The sequence below is a fragment of the Tigriopus californicus genome, chromosome 8, assembly GCF_007210705.1.
Source record: "Tigriopus californicus strain San Diego chromosome 8, Tcal_SD_v2.1, whole genome shotgun sequence".
Taxonomy (NCBI): domain Eukaryota; kingdom Metazoa; phylum Arthropoda; class Copepoda; order Harpacticoida; family Harpacticidae; genus Tigriopus; species Tigriopus californicus.
In genome coordinates, this window is record NC_081447.1 from 6,725,631 (window position 1) to 6,745,671 (window position 20,041).

The 20,041-nt window shown below is 44.2% G+C and overlaps 1 protein-coding gene across 4 annotated transcripts in view; it reads left to right on the top strand.

Moving 5' to 3' along the window:
- Positions 1-14,146, top strand: part of LOC131885497 (serine/arginine repetitive matrix protein 2-like) — a 32,241-nt gene extending 18,095 nt beyond the window's left edge. For 2 of the 4 annotated variants that reach the window (XM_059233560.1, XM_059233561.1), the window contains 4 exons: positions 5,874-6,161; positions 8,263-11,731; positions 12,129-12,365; positions 12,663-14,146. In XM_059233560.1, the coding sequence (XP_059089543.1) occupies positions 8,543-11,731; positions 12,129-12,365; positions 12,663-13,913 (4,677 nt within the window). In that variant the 5' untranslated portion in view covers positions 5,874-6,161; positions 8,263-8,542 and the 3' untranslated portion in view covers positions 13,914-14,146. The remainder of the gene's footprint in view (positions 1-5,873; positions 6,162-8,262; positions 11,732-12,128; positions 12,366-12,662) is intronic. The other 2 variants (XM_059233562.1, XM_059233563.1) reach the window with 2 other exon arrangements.
- The last annotated feature ends 5,895 nt before the right edge of the window (positions 14,147-20,041 follow it).

Below are 20,041 nucleotides of genomic sequence, written 5' to 3' on the forward strand. Positions count from 1 at the left end.
GACGCAAGAGATTGACGTCGCTAGAGGTCAAATATTCACCTGAGGATAACCATCTAAGGCCTCTTTGTGAATCTGGAAACTCTAGGGGGGTTCCTTAGTGGGTTGGTTGGTGGGCCGATCGCGCTAATCTCTCTCACAATTCCCTCTACTACAGAGGCAAACCTCATCGATCGCTCAAGATGGTCGGGGTCTAGCCTGGAGTCATTACAATTATCTGGTGAATGAATCTCATCTCGCTCGACCGTGATGTCACTCACTCGTTCAATTTTCAATTCAAAGTTCACACCCACCTGAGGCGGAAAAGCGATGACGAAATTCGGCCAAGCGTCCAACACAACGACCGCCTCTTTCATTCAAGTACCTAGATTATGGGAAGGCAAAAATCGCGGAGACTTGGGTTGCGTATGAAATGCGTCAGTACAGAATTCACCGCTCCGTCTGCTCCATTCTTATACATACCGAGAGCTTATAGAGACGTGACCTAGTAATGACTCAATGCTTCAAACCTGACAGTGGAATCAAGTTGATGGCAAGTTCACAAGTTCACCTCGCCAAAACCGGTTCGAGCGGTCGTTTCTGTCCCAAAGAATTGGTCGTATCGGGATTCATGACGGTTGTCATGTCATGCCCCTCGTTTCCCTCACTTCCGAATCGATTGTGAACTGGTGTACAAGGAGAAGCTAGATGAGGTCCATCGGAACACTGGCCGTGATACCACTGTCCGGCTATAAACAACCCCGTTGTTACACCTATTAATGTGGTCCGCGTTTGGCCCTACCCCTCGCTCGTGCTTGGGCGTTTGACGCGTTTTCACCGTCATAACCGCGAGATGAACGAGAGCAGGCCAATTGGCTGCCTTCAAAGGCTCTGGCTTCTGGCTTCTTGTTTCTTGCTCGTTCGTGGTCTGGGCCCAATTTGATTTGGCTTGTCCTCAGGAGGATAATCAGGACAAACGCAGTAGACAGGGTCTATTTGTGCGTAGGGTCCAGCTCGCTGGGTTCCTCATGATGGCTTGAGGCAACGACGACCACAGAAAGATTTGTTGGAAGTGGTTTTTGCACTGGATTTTTTTCTCTTTCGGGATCGCGGAGGGAGGAGAAGGAGACGAAGGAGACGAAGGAGGAGGGGGGGGAAATTGAGAGAGAAAGTCTTCAAAATGAGCGTCAACTTCTTGAGGAGTAGTACAAGAAGAGAAGAAGCTGAAGCCGAAGTGGTTCTTGCCCGTGTCCAGGAGGCACTCTTGGGTCCATTCTTCTTTCACTCAGTCACTATTCGTCGGAAGAGGTAGTGTGTACTGGTCCCGCTGGGAATGCTTGGCAGAGCCTCTACTACACTGCATGCAGGATATGCCTTCTTGGCCAAAGGAGGCGTTAATGCAGACTAAAAAGCCTTTATCATTTTTGTCAGTCATCCCTTGGCATTCAAAGTGTTTGGAAGGATACTTGTGTGTGTAGACATCTACGTGCATACAGTTCGTTCGTCCATCCACCGGACCCGGGTACGCATTGGTGGAGCGGATGGACTACATTGCGAGACACTGAGGGAGGCTCTTCCAATTCTCCCTCATCATCATCTTATTACTATTCCGAGAGTGAAATTCATGGTCCGAAAAAAGGAAGTCGTTAGGCCATCAGAGACCTCACTCGAACGCGAGTGCAGTCTTAAAACCAACCTGAACGAGTGCAGTGCTACTTGTGAACCACAGCCACCACCACCACCGCCACCGCAATCATCTCAGTTGATTTGTGTTTCTGTTTGGAGGTGCCCATTGTTTTGATGGTCTTTCGAGCTCGAGAGATAAGGTCACCAGGCTCTTTTCCCAAGTGCTCTAGTGCCTCTGAGACGTGCGAGAAAATAGCAAACTTACTCTGAGCGTTTGGGGGAGTGAGTGAGTGAGTGAGTGCATCATTGTGCACCATTGGTGGGTGGTGGGTGGTTGGGTATGCATGGCTTTTCTCTAATTGGTGATCAACACCCTCCTCCCACATAGCCCATCCATCGCTCTTGAACCCAAGATAGGCGTGTTGGTGGTCGTTCGTAGCATTAGGCTGCAGAAGGATACATACACGGTAGACGAGTAGGAATACTACACTCTCACATATTGTACGCGCTACAATATCGTATCTGTAGTGTGGTCTCGCTCATCCCACGGTTCTTTGTTTTCTGTCTGCAAACACAAGGTTTGATCCGTGAATGCAAAGAAAGTCCTCGTCGACCCTCCCATCATTCTTCGATTTTCCACTTCACAAGCACATCAACCCTCAAACACGGATTGCACCAGAACACACAAACCAGCTAGCAATTTCAGCCAGGCCAGCACTCAGCCAGGAAAAACACAACCAGTCAGTCCTCGGGGGATATAGTAGTACGCATGAAAAGATTGGGAAGGACATTTTTCCAGCTTCTCAATAAGGTCATCATCTTGCGACTCACAAGTCAACCGTAACAACGACACACAAGCACACTCACCACTCATTGTAAGGACAACGAGGAGTCATCACCACCGTCATCGCCGCCGATCTCTTTCAGTCAATTCTCGGATTATGCCCTGATCACATCCTCATCGTAATCTATCGAGTGAAGATTGCATTTCGCTGCTCTGGGCGATAGGTTTCTTGACCCGCCCACGCCAACCTCTCCAAGATTGTCGAGTGACCCAGTGACCGGCGACGGGTATCCCAATCGTGAAAATGCATTTCACTCTCAAGTAAGGATACAATAATTGATTTGAGTCTCACGCATGCCCATCTTTGGCATACACACTGTCCAGAATGGAGAAGTGGTACTTCTGGGTAGATATAGTAAATATTTGGTTAGGTTGCCACTTATGAAGCCCGATCGGATTTGGTGGGCCAAAGTGGTCAGACTCAATTTATAGCTCGTCAAGGCAATTGAACATTCCAGTGCACCAAGCATTGAAACCCACAATGGGTTTCCTGGAGTGCACATCATTATTACGGACATTGTTTCGACTGGTGGTGGCCAAGGCTCGGATCTAATGAATGGGTCGGGACAATTTAAACCATCCTTGAGAAAGGAACGGTTAGAGCCAACTTTAGTTTATTTATAGCACTCCGAGTGAGCTCGGTGGTCGATTGGATGGTAGGCAAGGAAACCAGGCAAGAGATGACTAAGGATCTGACCCCGCCCTATATTCTTGTGCCCCGTCATCCCCATCATCATCATTATTATTATTATTATTATCTTTATCTACAACAATACCGAACCTATGTCGGGTGGCATTGCCTTTTCCCGTCTTGCCCTTCAAACGATGTGTAGATCCATATCTAGGTACTTGCTCAGGCCAGTTCTTCCTTGTGTCTTTCGGGGTATTGGGATTTCAGAGTTCCAGAGCTTGAAATTCTGGAAGACGGAAGGAATGTTGGTTCAAGCTCGGACATCCGAATCCACCGATCCTGGCGTAGTCACAGATATCACGCAAGTGACATCCGAGTATGTCCAATTCACTTGTGACTTGTGAGGTAAATTGAAAAAAAGTCTGACTCTTCTTGTGGTGGAGTCTGTTGTTGTTGTTCTTGCTGATGTTGATGTCGGTGATGAATGTGAGTGACGTTGAGGAATGCGCTCAAGTTATTAAGTATGAAAAATGAGCAAGATGAGTGGCTCCATTGTTCAATGGACTGTACTTCCGGATGAGGGAGAACTTTTTTGCATGACGGATGAAGTGAGCGAAGGTCTTGAGCCAAGCTGATGCCACTCATTCACTTCAATTGAGGTGTTGTTGAGGCACCGATAGGTTCGAACCGTGGAACAAAAAGACATTGGCAATTAATATTTCATCAAGTTATCACAAAACCCGGGGCCAAGTCAAGAATTGGAATCCGGTCATGCCGGATCAAGGGATTCAATGCAGAGCCTTTTCTGCAATGCACCATGGAAGTCTGTTTGTGAAGGGGGCTTCATGATGAGAGTTGGAATTGGTGTGCCGGAATTTGGCATTTTCCTGGGGCATCAACCACTTTTAATTCCACCTTTTTTCTATCACGGACCTGAAGGCCAATCTTGATGATCAAGTTATTGTCCAAGACTTAATGTGATGGGCCAAGCCAATGTGGTGCGAAACGAATGATTACTTCACACTTTGAACGAGAAGAACACAACCAGTCATGCAAATGTTAATGTGCGCAATTATAGGTACACAAAGTTAACAAAAAGGTAATGCCGTCCAATAGTTGAGAGCCAGGATGCCTGGGTATTTCATTTGAAGACATGACTGCCCAGAATGGTCCATTCGGGCTGGTTTGTCTTCGAAATGGCCTTGCTTCAAGAGCCTTGATTCATACACTCACTTAAAATACCATTCACATGGGGGGGGGGACCCCTCTCATCAACAAAATCTGCACAGAATAACGTGGGCAGCTCTCGCATTCGTTGAAATCTCGAGACAAGACTTTCCTTGACAAACAGAGGCATTGAGAAATAACGTGGTCAAATAGATCTTTATTGGGTTAGAACTATTGCTTTCTTCCAATGAGTATTTTTTTCCTTCAATTATTTAGGTTTTGGCATGTCCGATTACACTAAGTGTTTCTCCTGTCTTCAAAATAATTTTATGGCTAAACCAAATGTTAGTTTGTATTAAGATCTATAATTAGGAGCAGGAATGATATTAGCACTTAAATTGCGAGGAGGAGAAAAATGCGCTAATGTGGCCTATTCAAGGTAGTCATTTCTTTAAACGGTTTTGTTACCCTATTCTTGAGCTAACTCCTATTCATCCAGTTTGTGTGTTGCCTTCCAAAAAGCTCTTTTGTGACGTTAATTGTTCCGTGGGCATTAGTTCCAGTAAAGAAATATTTTGCGTTTGGCTTCATGGATGCATTGAAGTTTGGGTACTTAAATCATGAAATTTCTTAATCATATGGTGTATTTCGTGTTAAAATACTTCAACACATTCTGATTGCATTACTATCATGACAATGACATTGCAGAAAAATTTAGTTGAAAATATAGTTGAAGACTGAGATGAGCAAGTACTCGCCTAATACTAACTGATGTGGGGTGATCTCATTGGCAGAATGGGTGCGTAACGTACAAATGTACATGTACAATTCCGCACATCTCTCGCCTAGCTTGCAAAGCTTGGCTTCGAATTCAGTGGAGCTCATTCTTGCCTCCGACCGTTTAACGCTTGTTTGGTATACTTACGAGTGTGATTTGCAGTTCTCCATTCAGAACTTCGTCACGTTAATGACCACGTTTCGAAACACATTTTCCTCTAACCTGTGATTGTGAGTTATGAAGGCCACTCACTCACTAAACTATACTGTACGTACAGTACATATGGCTGTAATACATATACATCCAGTAGGCGGGCGGTCCGAGGTTCAAGCCTGAACCATACTCGCTCTCAATTCTTGGCTAATAATATATGCAAATCATTCGGTGGTCGACGGTTTCCATCATTCCCTCGGTATATTAAAATGCCTTCATTTGGGCATGACAATTGAAGTGAATTGAGATTTGGCTGATCGGCCTACGTACAAACAAATTGATACGGCGCGAGTTCATCTGAGCCTCGTGAGTCCGTCTTTCAGTGTGAAGTCGTGTATGGACACACGAGATGATGGATAAGGTCAGAATGAGATGATTTTCTCCGTTGGGGGTCACGAAACGATTTCATTACTATTCAAGACTCTGTCCCCTATGATTTCCTCGGCCCATCCTACACCCAAGCAATTTAAACATGAGCACAAAAAAACGACCCTGGCTGGATTCCGCCTCTTTTTGTGGGATTCAAAGAACACAAAATTTATCTACGGAGGATGTTTTTTCTCGGCACAATTGACCAAAAAGCGGTCGAATGGAATGATCTTGGTTCTGATTTGTGTCTTTTTGTTTGATTTTTCCAGGTTGGTGTGCTGCTATCAGAAGGAATACGAAGTGGTGGGGCCTCCTGTTTCAGCCAACCAATCCTCTCATCACCCACATCCCACAATCGAGGAGAACAGCATTGCTGCTCATCTTGAATCCAATGTTGATCAACAACCTCAGTCGCTCATCCTCCACAAATCGGAGCTGAGAGAACCCAAATCGTCAACCTCATTCAGCCTAAAGCGAAAGAGCCGCAGTCGGACCAGAAAAAATAACAACAACAACAACAACAACAACAGCAGCATCCGAGCGAAAACAACCAAGAAGTGAGATTTTTATGCCTTTCAATCCCATAACTTCGAGCGGCCTGCGAAAGATCCGATGTGATCAGAAATCGATTGATAGTGATTGTTTCCAGGCTTAGAATAGATGTCTTGGATGATGGAGATGATAGCTTTGGGGATCTTGTTGTGAGCGTGAGTGTGAGAAAGAGGAAAGGCGAGATTCAGGTGCCAAAAAGATGATTTTCGGGAGGAATTTCCAGAACACAAGTACAACAATTGGACGACAGTTGTTCGATCCAAATTCATCTAGAAGGTCGTTGGTTCATTCCTGCCATCAATCATTGGCCAGGATTGTCCCCACGACCAATTGTTGGGGGTGAGGGGCACACTAACGCGTTAAGTGATTCCTTCTGGGGGCTGGAAGCAGCTTATAAGGCTGTGCAAAATGATGTACGTGTTTACTACACTGATTTGTTTGATGTCTTAATGATGGCAAAGACCCATGCAGCATCCGTGCCTCTCTCGTGGCCTATGTTTTGACCTACAGTGAGATACATTCGTTCAATAATGGAGGATAGCAAGGCTTTAGCGGGTGGAGGTTGCTTTGAGTGTGCAAGAGCAAATAGCTATTCCACAGTCCATTAAATCTCAATTTAAAACATGCTCAGCATTGTTTTGATTGAGAACGATTTAAAAAGAAAACCAATTGGGTGTCAAGTAATGAGAGGTAAACGCCTTGTTTCGTCTCAAGTTTAGAGAATTCTTCGCAAAAACAACCGGATCGTTCTGGTGGCAATTGCTCTGGTTTTGTGCTCGATCAAGCAACAGAACACTCTTGGCCAACGGCTTTGTTGATTGCAACAACACCATGTAGACTGCAAGACATGGAATACACCCTCTGGTATGACTCAGAAGGCGTTTTCTCTTCCACCCTGAATAGTTTTAAGGAGTATGCATAGGACAGAGAACTAGATTTGTTTATGCTAATGGCCTGTAACACGAAGCAATTCATAAACTGGCGTGGGAGGAAAGTTTTTTCAAAAATAGACACCAGGTGTTCCAAAAGTGTAAGCCCCAAAAGCCTGCTGATTGTCTTTTATTATTGTGTCCATAGAAGAAGTTCGAGCGGCAGGCATGGCAACACCAGAATCCAAAGCAACAGCAACAGCAATAGTAGCAACAACAACAACAACAACCGCTCCTTGTCCTCCGACACAACCACCTCCTCCACGTTCTTCTTTGATGGCGACTTTACCATCGCAAATCCTTCCCATTGGCACCACTACTTCTTCTTCATCATCCTCTTCATCGTCGTATTCGTCGTTGATGTTCGTTCGCCCAAGTTATGGGCTAACTTCACCATTGGCTTACCGACCTGGATCGTACACACACTCACACATCTACCATAAGCAGGGACAGTAGTAGCATGGAAACAGGCCTAGGGCATGATAGGAGTAGGAGTCGCTAAACTGACAGATCTGCTTGCGCTCGACTACCTTCCCAATCACGAGAGATGGCCTGCTCGAGTATGTATAACCTACTATGTATGTCAAGATCATACAAGATGGAGGGTGCTTGTTGTACGTAGTACATGGAGCTCCAAGAAGTACCCGTTGTTAAAGGGAGAGGGAGGCTGGGTGGATGGATGGAGGATGGATGGACGGACGAACCAAGAACGGACGGATGAAGGAAAGGAGGAAGAGGAGGTTAAGACGATGTTAAGACGATGTTAAGACGATGAAGGTTCACGATGCTTCGCGACCTTGACAACTTGCCACTTTTTGGTCATCCTGCTCAAGTTCAAGGGAAGACATGCCCACGATATCGAGCTCAAGTAGATGATGCCCCCTCCCCCCCTCCCTCCCTCTCCCTTTAGGCGATAGTGGGGGTAGTGGTAGTAACATTATTCACCGGCCCACCTGATCGAAAGCAAGCGGAAAGGGGTTAAGTAGAAAGGATTAAGAAAGAAGAATAGTCAATGAGAACGAGACGCCAATTAGAAATAATAAGACACAATGAGAGGTCATTGAAAATCGATCGTGTTTTCAGTTGTCGAAGCACGCAGCCGCCCAAGAGCGATCCACGAAAGAACACACACACACACACATGCTTCTTTTTCATCGCAACTCCGCTTCGATTTCAGGTTATTTCAATTGCGAGGTGTTGGCACCCAAAGAAGTACCCATGAGTCATCGGAATCAGCCACTGGGGAATTTGAATGCCATCCTGAGCCGTCGTTGACCAGCTCGTTTCAGGAACCAACCTACCAGACCATCGAAAAGGGCCTTTTTGTGCCGGATAACTCGTCGGAGAGCGACCATGTTCTGCCTGATCCAGATCAAGATCTGGAGGAAATTTACGCTGCCAGACATGGGGATCATCCACGGCCTCCATTATGACAATTAGCCAGCGACAGAGGTAGGATGCAAGGAGTGTCCTCCCCCTCTGTCCACGCCAATACTGCCACTCCCTCGGAGCAACCCGCTCTTAGCCACGCCAGTCTAGACATTGTTCCCCCCGTGTTCCCCCTGGAACGATCCGATTTCTCGAGACTCTCGACCGACGAACTCTCGTTGACCTCCGAACAGAGGCGGGTCAGCTTCAATTCCGATATCAGTGTGAAACGGATTCCCAAACCAAGGCATTATAAGACTTTGCCTTTGACATTAAAGAGGGACGAGCTGGAATCGGGTCCTTTTGCCAGTGCTGTTCGACAAGAACCACCCACTTCAGAAAAGGACATTGCGAGTGAGGCTCGCTTAATCTTGACTCAGTTGGAAGGTGTCCAGTGCTCGGTGTCTCCCACTCCAAATTCGACTTCATCGGGCTTTGGCACGCCAACAGGAGTGCTCCCGCATTCTGCTTCCTCTGTCGTTCGATCGGCGTCTTGCGGTGCTGCTGCCGGTGGCTCCAACACCGTCTTCGGCCCCTCTCACAGTAAAGTAGGGTCTTCGGCGTCGTTTCACACCAACAAGCGACCGAACCTGAACTCCAACGCGAGTTGCTCATCCACCCAGAGTTATCATCACCATCGCCCACTTTGGAAACAGAGTTCGGAGCAACTCGAGCAACATCACCAGCAACGGAAGATACCCACGCAAACGAGCAGCAAGTTCATCACCAATCGGACGAGCAGTGGTGGAAGTGCCAGCAACGAGGATAGTAGTTGGCAAAGTAGTGGGGTTCATAGTGCAACTGAGGACTCTTACCGATCATCCTCACTGACCTCCACTTTGAGTCGTCGTCCTCTGCACGAGGATGATCTGACCTCTCAATTGAGGAGGGAACAAAATTCCTTGTACGGGCTCCATGCCCTGAATAACCTTGACATTGCGGTGAATGGTCGTGTAGTGAATTCTATGCCCAGTTATCAAGAGATCCGTCGACAAATCAGTTTGGAAAATTCAACGGGCTCAGACCGACACCTGCACAACCAATCGCCTCCAGCCGTCAAACGAAATCAAGTGCTCTCGCCTCCCAAACCGCCCCGAAAATCGACCAGCGTTAGTCCCATTCCTCCAGTGAAGAGATCCTCCATGGAAGTGATCCATTACGCTCAGCCCGTGAGCTCACGAGGCAATCCGGGTCAATCAGCCAAGATGGTCAGTTCTGTGATGGAACAGCTCTCTCAAGATGCGAAATTTCGACGAGGAATGATGGCCAATAGTGCAATGGAAGACGATGACATCACTTCGACCATGACATCATCGTACTCGTCGCAGAATTTGCGCCGAAGTCCCACTCGAAACCTAGCACCGTCACCCTCCAGAATATCGCCTTCGCGAACTTGCATGACGGATACTGAGCTACTTCGGTCTCCCACTGAAGTATTGTATGCCGTCTCCGATAAGCACAAGCATCACCACAACGAGCGTCTGGCAGATTCAGCCAGTCAAACCATCCACAATGACATTCACCCTAGATATCATCAACCTCCCTCTCATCACCATCGCACTTCTCGAGCGTCCTCAAGGGAGGATCTCTTGAGCGATGTGCCCAGTAGTTACAGGAACGGTGAGCTCAACAACCGAGTGATGTCCAGATCGGCGGATCCTTATCGTTACAGGGACGACGACAAAGAGAATAACTTCAAAGCTAGAATCCAAGTAGTGTCTCCTGATCGGGTCGCTTCAGTGGATCGGTTCAATCGAAAGCCTTACAAGACCACCATTAATACCGCTACCGACAATATCCAGTACCGAGGCAACACTTTGAATAACAAGAACAATAGTAACCTGTATCAAAAGAACCACCATCACTCTTACCGTAACCGATCCTCGGAGACTGAGCATTACAAGGTGCCCAAAAACAAAGCCCCTGTTGAATATTTTGGAAATGGCTCCATTCGACCCGCTTCAGTCCAGTCATTGCAGTACCATGACTCGGACCAATCGTCGATCAACCCGTATAATGGGCAAAGCCGATTCGCATCCACACGGCTGGTGAAAAATGCAGACACCGTGAACTCGAAGAGACATCACTCTCAGCATCATCTGAATGGACGAGAGTTGGACAGGGAAGGAAGGACCATTCGAAGATCCACAGAGGGCAGGGGCCGGACATATTCAGGCTGTAGCACCAGTCCAGATCGAGAAACATCCCCTGACCGGTATAGTAAGCCCAAGGCACCGCCTCGTTCCTATAGTTATATTCAAAATCGTTCCCCTAGTTCATCACCCACTCGACCCCCGCGATCGAGATCGAGTCCAGCTAAAGAGATCATCGGTAATGTGATCCGCAGAGCCACTAACCACAGTGGACCACCGAGGCAGGTTGAGAGAACGCCTAGCAATCGAGCCCAAACCTCAGCCCGCCACCCAATCAAAGACATAAGGCGGGTCCACAACGACTTCCGTCGAGAGCACTCAAGTCCATCCATTCGTGCCACGGAGGAGTCGGAGGACAGATTGTCCAAGTTCACAGAATACCGGGGGGATGACTCGAGCTCTTACAATCAACGGGTGGACCGCCGAGGTAGCAGCGTGGCGTATGATCACCGACGCCAAAATGACGATTATAGCAGTGTTGAGGATAGGGAACGAGGCCAGAGTCTGCCCCCAGGAGCTACCATTGACTCTATCCGAGATTTTTATAAATCATCTCAGTTCAAGTCCATGTATGCTCTTCCACCCAGTCCAAGTCGACCCGCCCCTGTTTTGGATCGAGCTCCATCGACCTCGACTTTGAGTCGCCGAGACCACAGTGTTGGTCGATCTAAACGTCCCAACCGAGTGTCAATTTCTGAGGGTGAGATCACCGATGATGCCAATCGCATTGGAAGCCTTCAGCGCCCAAGGCCACCCAAAGTGATGAACTCGGCGGCAGCCATGAGTCAACATGGATCTCATCGTCCCATTCCGCCCGCTCGAAAGGCATCCACCAAGAGACAAGCGCCAAGTCCGCCAGGCCAGCCACGTCTCATTCGTCGAGTGGTTTCTAGTGACCGCGACGAGCGAGGTCACCACGGAATGACTGATCAAATGAGACGAGTAGCGAGTGCTGACCGAGGATTGCAACATCCTCCGGCTAGAAAACCCTTGGGACGACAGACCAGCATGGGAGAGCCCCTGGATTCGAGTTTCTCAGAGAGTGACGGATTAATTCCAGAGCAGGTAAGGCTAATGGGGTGAGCCTCTTCATTTCACAACCAAAAATGATGTGTAGAGTTCAAGCCATCATCTCTTCTCATTACCAACTTGTCTTTCCTTTTTCTTGCGTTTCGCGTTCCAAATTACCACTACCAACACTCTTTTGTTGTTTTTTGTCGTTAATTTTCAAGCATTAACCAACTTGTTCTGTTCCATTTTTTGATGGCATCATATTTGCCCCACCCGCCTGATGAGATTGTTATCATCAGGCGATAAGTGTGGTATATCCGATGAAGAGAAGTAACCACCACAACCATTTTGGCCATTCTGTTCGATGGAAATCCTAAAACCAAATCTAACCAACCAGAAACCATCGTGATCTTCTCGAACTAACCTCATAATAATTCCTACTCACATTTAGCGTCCGTGGTCGTCAGTCTCTGAAGAAGAGCTCGAATTCGAGATTGATGCCTTAACCAACGAGTTGGATCGTGCTCCAAGCATGTCACAACTAAGTACGACTTCATCGCGGTTGCGGCCAATGAGCCATCGCTCGGCTGCCACTACAACCGTTATCCACCTACATCAACCCAAAGAGAGGAGGGGCAACGCAATAATTTATGACAAAACACCCACATTGTCATACACATTCATACAGGTAACAGAGCAACAGACCTCTCCGATGACAAGGTGGATGGGGGACTTTCTTGCACACGTGGCCATCTACGGTGTTTCCAGACCCAATTGCAACAGACTCCAGGCCATCAGAGTGAGCCATCCAGCTGCTACGAGCGACTTGATTGAGTTCCTTGAGTGTCTATCTTGTTCTTTCCCTTATTCTCTACGGGTTATATGTAGAAGGGCCCTTTTGGCCTCGTACTTTTGGTGGCTATATACGAGTACATTCAAGTTGTTGATGCAAAAACAAGCTGACAATCGCTCAATGTCTTTTCAGGATCGCGTCAATGACTCAGGTCGTCGGTGGACTGCTGCCCAATCAGATCTGGAATCTGATTATAGACGAGACCTAGCCACAAGTGGCTTGCATCATGAGGCACGTGGGCGGGATGGCGGAGGAGGGGGTGGAGGAGGAGGATCAATCGCTGGGATCAATAGCGGTACTCTTCGAAAGCGTAGCTTAGATCGGAGACGGGATAGTGGAGCTTCTCCAGTGGGACGAGCCTCGAGTACAGCTCGAGAGGAGGAAAGACGAAAGGTCTTAGAAATAGAGGAGGAACGCCTCCGACGGGAGCGAGAGGTTCAATTACGCCGAAATGCAGCCATCGGAAGATCAAATAGTCGAGTGAACAGAGCAGGGCTGACCTCGCAAGGACTGGGTCCAAAATCTCGATCAAGACAACTCTTGGATGACCACGAGTCACAATATTCGGGTCACTCGAGCTCTAGTGCAATGCGAAAAGATCCGATCAAAGTCAATCGGGTAGAGCCCCACAATCGAATCATTCGAGTTAAACGCAACCCGAGTAACGCAGCCAGCGCTAATGGGGCCCTCAATGGAGGCGCCCGGTCCACGTTGAACCGCAAGAAAATGCCTGGCAGTGTTACGTCTTCCATCAATAGCTCGGAGAGTGAACAAGGTAGCCAGGGGGCCGGTGGATCAAATGCAAATGCTCAACGCTCCGTGTTCCTACACGCCGCTTGTGTTGCAGACATTCCAACTCCCGCAGAGAAACGAATTCCCCCTCCACGTGCTCTATCGGCCGAAAGTCGAGAGAATTTGAACAGGAATGCAACCCAGGGAACGGGTGGAGGTCCCCCGCAGTCAAACTTGAAGAACTCCAAAAAGATTTCGCGTTCCATTTCTCTTCTGGCGCCTTGGAAGCCAAGGAATGTGCAGAGGAATCAGGAAATTCATTACAATAACGGCGCCATGTTCAATGGCGGCGGCGGCGGCGGAGCTTCTGGTAAACCTCCACGACCTCCACCGGTAGCCCGAAGAAGTGCTACAATGCAACGTGATAAGAAATCGGCCTCGTCAAGTGACCTCCTTCAGAGTGATCCCTTACCTCCACCACAATCACCTCCGTCTCCGGAGATGCCCATGGTGATTGGAGAGCAACGCTCCGGAGTAAGAGCAGCCACAAATGGAGCGGGTGGAAAACCATCGAGCAAAGTGTCAAGGTCTGTGTCCATGCCAAAAGACTCGCGATTGGCTGGTTGGTTCAAGAAAAGGAAGCGAGTGTAACACCAATGGGACAATGAGATCAAGACATCATGCTTTCGTTATGGAGTCCTTCGTCGCCAAAAAAAATCACAATCCTTTCCACTCAATGTCTGCTTCCTTTTTTAGTCTCATTATGTATTGTTGGTAGTACTGCATGCTGCATGTGATTTCAAAGTACCCGCATGCATTTCCGTTTCATTCAAAAATATCCTCTGTTTGAGGTTAACTAGCCCTAAATATACCATCAAACTCCATCCCCAGTACGAACGAAGTCATTGATGAAAATATGATGGCAGATCGGATTTCACACCTTAGAATTAAAGCCAGGATTATACAAAGGAGAGCCTTGAGCCCAACGAGATTGCACTAATACATAATCACGTAATTCGTTGTCTGAAGTACTTGGCTTGTTCTAGAACCAAATAACCCAATCAAATGTAGAAAAAGACAACTAAAACCGAAACATTTTAAAAGCTATAAAGTAGTTCACTGTTTAGACCTGTGAACTATAAACATTTATTTTGTTACATGTGATCAATTTTTTTTAAACATAATTTTGAGTTTTAGAATTTTTGAAATGTATCACTTCAGCTTTGAAGACGGTTGGAAATTTGTTTGTCTATTTTGCATTAACCTTGTCAAGTAAGAATGGACGATATGACACACTAAAACCTCAAGCACAACTGATTTCAATCTTGTGCAAAATTTCCAGTTAGTTCTTTCGTATGATTTTGGAAACTTGTATTACTGTCGAAGGTTAAAAATTGTTCCGATCCATCAATTCATTTAAGCGCACAAAGTTCGTAACATGATGCAATTTTCTTTGTACATTATATTTGCTAGGTTCTTGGGTTAAGACCAGATACAAGCAATGAGATTCCTTATAGAACATGATTTATAAAGCATTTGGTCACACAACACGTTTGAATTTCAGGCTATTGGGCATCTGTGAACATTTGAATAGTGGTTCACCTAATTAAAAAAATGCCGAAGAAAGTTCTCCATTGCGTGGTCCTTGGTTTGTTACAAAAGATGACTTTTGATCATTATTATCATTTTTTTTATTGCAACAAATCTAAGTCGTCATTACGGCAGCAGAAGTATTTACAGTGATTTGCGTGGTTTTGTTCTCTGCAAAGTGTGCAGATACACTTATCAGATGAGCTAAAATGGAATTCTCTTTTTAAATTGACGAAGATTTTGATCATACGCTAGTTTTTGTTTATTAGAAGGGTTGAATATGTATTAAAGCCTATTCTTTCGGTGACGTTATGTCTTATTCCAGGGCTAGGACAAAGAGAACGACGACGCTTCAAAACTTAAAGGATTAGGTAGCGTTCATACCTGCATTGAATAACATGTTTTTAATCCCAAGGATTGAAGTCGCTCCCAATGGTTTAAATGAGACAGACGTTCAATAAATGGTTCTATCAAATATGCCAAGGAAAAGGATTAAACTATCAAAAAAAGTTCAAATGATTATAAATCTAGTTTGTTTTATCAGGTATGGTACTCTATCTATGTATGAACTGCAAACGGGCTCATACAGAAGTGATGGTTTTCGAAAATAAACCGTATGCATTTGAGGGCGATTGGCATATCCAGAGTCTAAACATAATTTCTTATAGAATGAACTAATTTGCATAAATATTTGTCACGGTGTTCTCAGAACTCTTTTCTTCAAATGGTACTTTAACATAAAATATCAGCTTATAGAAATCAGAGCATTTTCTTCTTTTGTTCATTGCTTGATTTTCGCCAGTATTACGTCGTTGATTAAAAAATAATGGCTTGAACGATGTAGTAATGAGAAGATAACATTTTTGCTTAAATGGTGTGAACATTTGCCAAATGGGTGGGCCATGGCCTCTGTGAAATGAATGCAAAAAAATTCTTGTGACAAAAAAAATCAATCTTACTGTGGGTACTAACACAATTGTGTAAATGTATGTAGTTTAAGATGCACACCCAACGTACGTAATCCTAATTTCTTGCATGAACAAGTGGCCGGAGCAAAATTTATCCAAGATTTACGTTTGAAGCAAATGAATCCTTCAAATTTACAAAAGGAAAACCATTTGGGACAAATCATTTTAAACGTCACTCTGGGAGAGATCAACTGCCTTTTGTACCTTCTTTTGCGTTTTTAGGCGAACTTCAAAAGTTGGGTCGGCTTCAATATTTTATTGGCCATTTTTGTAACTATGTTGTCACTCATTAGCAATTCTGTCCAGGTAAAGCAAGTAAAATTGGCAAAACTGCTATCTAAAATGCATCAAAAAGGGCAAAAGGGCAGAAATAATCCTAGTTCCTTTTACACTTCGTAATAATACCATGAGCCAAAAATGACGAAGCATCAAAATATCACGGTAAACTAAAATTCAAAAGCATATAAAAAGGGAACACATTTTCTACATAAGCACTTTTCTTCACTGACAGAGTAAAGCAGGTTTCATTGCTTGCTTACCTCTGCCTCATGGTGAAATTTCAAGCGGTTTTTTTACTACGTAACAGAGAAATTATGTGATTTGGCAGAGCATCAATTATGTTGAACTAGAAGGCTAGTCAGAGAAATGACATTCGGAGATTTCTGACATTTTTTTGGTTCCCTCGCGGCTGCCTGGTGTGTGGCGATGGGGATCGGCTTTGAACACATTTAGTTGCGTGATTCTCAAAATCAAGTTCCGAATTCAGGGAGCCAGTGAATTGATGGCTCGTTTGTCTGCCTTGGTTGTAACTGAGTAGCGCAAGAGAAGTCGATCAGCCCAACACCCTCCTGCCCAACTATCAAAATGTGTTCATAGCATGGTCTCAAGTGGCTTGGTTGGAGTGACTTTTCTCTGACAAGCCCTGCATGTTGAACTAATCAAGGATACCTGTAACAGGAGGATTGGACATGACAATTGACAAAGCCTTAGCTTTGTAATTACAAAATTTCAGCTCCACAAAAGTTACAAAGAATGTTACCAAGCAGTATGAAAAAGTGATTTAAAAGAAAGAAATATTGCTTTTGTGACGCAATTTTGAGCTATCTTACATTATGTAAATATCCAAAGTTTATAGATTATTTAGTAAATAGTCGAGAGTTTTGGGAAAAGGTAATCATTGATATAATAAAAGGTGGGCAGTTTGGCCTCAAATGTCATTGCCTTTCTGTCTGTTTCCATTTATGCATCCGTAACAGAGGTTTGACAAAAAGTAAAATCGGCCTAACTCCGTTGATGTCCACTCCTTTATTAAAGGTCTCTCTGACCGAAGAAGTACAAACGTCATAGGTGACGAAGCGATTTTGCCTTTACTTGACATATACTAGAAAAAAAGCATATATTTGACACAATTCGTTTTTGAAAACTGAAGATACGAGTTTTTGAATGGCCGTGTTGTTAAAAAATAAAATGCTCACCCTATTCAGGAAAAAAAGTCATTGGAAGCAATAAGAAGTACTAAGAATATCGGGAAAATGAAACAAGAAGAAGACAAACTGTTTGGATCTTTTAAGCATTTCTATTAGTTTTTCAAGGAAAAAGGGGAAAACCCAGGGAAAAACCTCGCTTTTTTCGGCAAAAATAACAACATATGCTAAATGATGCAAATGATGCAAAATGTGTTATATACAACCAGGGTTTTGACCCCACGACAACTGGAGAGAGGATTCTGGCCTTATTCACTCTGCCTCATAGACCGCTTGGCTGCATAATTGGAAGAAGCGACAAAACGCATTTGCGTTTTTTGGACAGCCGGATTTGTGACACATGTGAAGGAATGGAAATTCAAGGAGAAATGTAATGCAACACCCTGAGTTTGGGCATTTTGTGGAGGGATGATTAAGACAAACATCCACCTAGCCAACTTGCACGGTGATCCAATCAGGGATGATTTTGAAGATTTAGGTGATTCAATTATCTTCTTAACGCAAGGGGTTTGGATAACATTTTAGTAATAAATTGTTCATCTAATAATCCCCTGATAAAGTCCGGCATCTTTGAGCGTGTTGTTTCGTTTCTGCGATTGTTAGTCCGCACCATAGATAACTAACTATACATATGTTTGTTCTTCTGTTTTTATGGTCTGCACCTAGCCAAAGTGATAGGAGCTGCCTCTGCTCATTGAAAAGGACTTTTCGGTCACCAGTTCTTGTTCAGTTGATTTAAAGAGTTCAAAGTACTTGAAGCATAAAAATTTTCCAGGCACGAAATTGTTATTTTTGGAATGAAATGTGTACCTAGGGGCCTATGTATCGACTCAAAATGCAAGCCTTCATGATTCAGGCCATGGTAGTGCTAAAAAAGTAATTAACAAGTAACGGCCCAAACAAATCCCAGTTGTCTAACACTGCCCAAGTGACCTATGACAGGCTTTATTGAGCACTCGGATTCGAGTCCAAACTCGCCCCAGCACTAGGTAAAAGATCAAAAAAGAACTTTCAATCTGGCTGTTACATTAGCAATATTTTTTGACAACAGAAATTCGATCTCCTCAATAAAAAGTTGCTGGACCCTTGTTAATTTCAATTTTTAACTCTGATAAAAGACAATGATTGATAGTCTATCCCATGGTCTTAAGAAATAAGAATTGAGTGGAAAAGATTGCTTTCCAAGTCAAAGTCAATGGCAATGACACATCACCATTAGGTAACATCTGAATTGCATTTTGTCAAATAGTCTTAGTTTTGTTGACTTAGTTATTCCATATTCAAAATGAAACAATATGAATTGATTTCGTAGTTGCAATGCTCCTCCATTCTTCAAATATCTATGACCACTTTTTATGATTTCCAACCTGATTCGTGTTTTTTCACTTTCTTTGGGTAAATCTAGGGCCCTCTAGATGAATCTATTTCCAATTAATTAGACAAATATTGCCTAGAGAAGGTACGAAAATGCTTTGGCAAATATTCTCTTTAGTGTTTTAGGTCTGTGAAAGAACAGCCAAGATAATTGTAATAAACTAATAAATAAATAAGTAATGGAACTGATTTTAAGGTTTCAGCGGTCAAGCCATAACGTAATTTTGGGCAACATAATCCATTAAAAAGCGTATCCCGGTTATCCCGTAAAAACCGCTCGGAAATCCCACGGGACGGGAGTTTCGTAAGACTGGTGGGATTTGCCCAACTCTGTTCATAGCCCCAAAGTGAAAGCCTGTTTTGATATGAGAAATTTTGAACTCCAGGCAAGCCTCTTGTGAATACTTATGGTAACCAGTGCTGCCAGGTCCCTGGGCACCAAACAAAATCAGAATATGCCAGAAAACATGCCCATAAGAAAAAAAATCCCATTTTTGCAACCTTCTTCAACATGCGGCGGTTGTCATTATAATTCAACTTGAATCACCATCATGGTTGACCTTATGAAGCAAGATTTCAATAATTTAGAGGATGCTTTTACTCATTATTTGAGTGTTTCTGGTCTTCAGGGGAGCAGTAAAAGGTATCAATCAAAATCTTAAGAAGGATAGTAACGTACAGCTACCCCTTTAGGAACGGGAAAAAGATGAATATTTCTTTTAACTAATTCCATCAAAATTCCTGAAATTACTTTTCTGGATGGGATTGTTACAAGATTATTGATCAATTAGGCCTATTGAAATGATAATTTCCTGAGATTCAATAGGATACCCCCACGTGGTTTTGTGAACGCAAATTTTGAAATGCAATAGCACTAAATTTTACTCAGTTGCATTTGAAAATGCGAGTTTACAAAATTATCTGATACTTGCAATAAGTGCAACTGGTTTAGCAACACTGAACTTATTTGAAAATGGATCAAATATTTGCAAACAAGCAATGTTTTTTTTGTCAAATGTGTGGATAAAAAAAGTTTCAATTGTCCATCCCAGATATTCTAACATGTTAACATTTATGTACATGCACTTTTATTGCCTATTCCATACATTTATTTTATATTTTGTTAGTGCACGTTCTTCATCAATCAATAAAATAATTTTTCTTGATTTTCTATCTATGCGTGTTTTTGAGCCAGTTTTACGCAATACTGATTTGAAAGACAATTTGATTGTTTTTGATTGATTTGATATTCATGGATATTGCATTTATTCTTCTGACTTTCAAACTTAATCCAGAAATATTTAGCATATGGGCGGAGTTGTATATCAAGGAGATCCTTATTTGATTAAAAATACTTTAATGT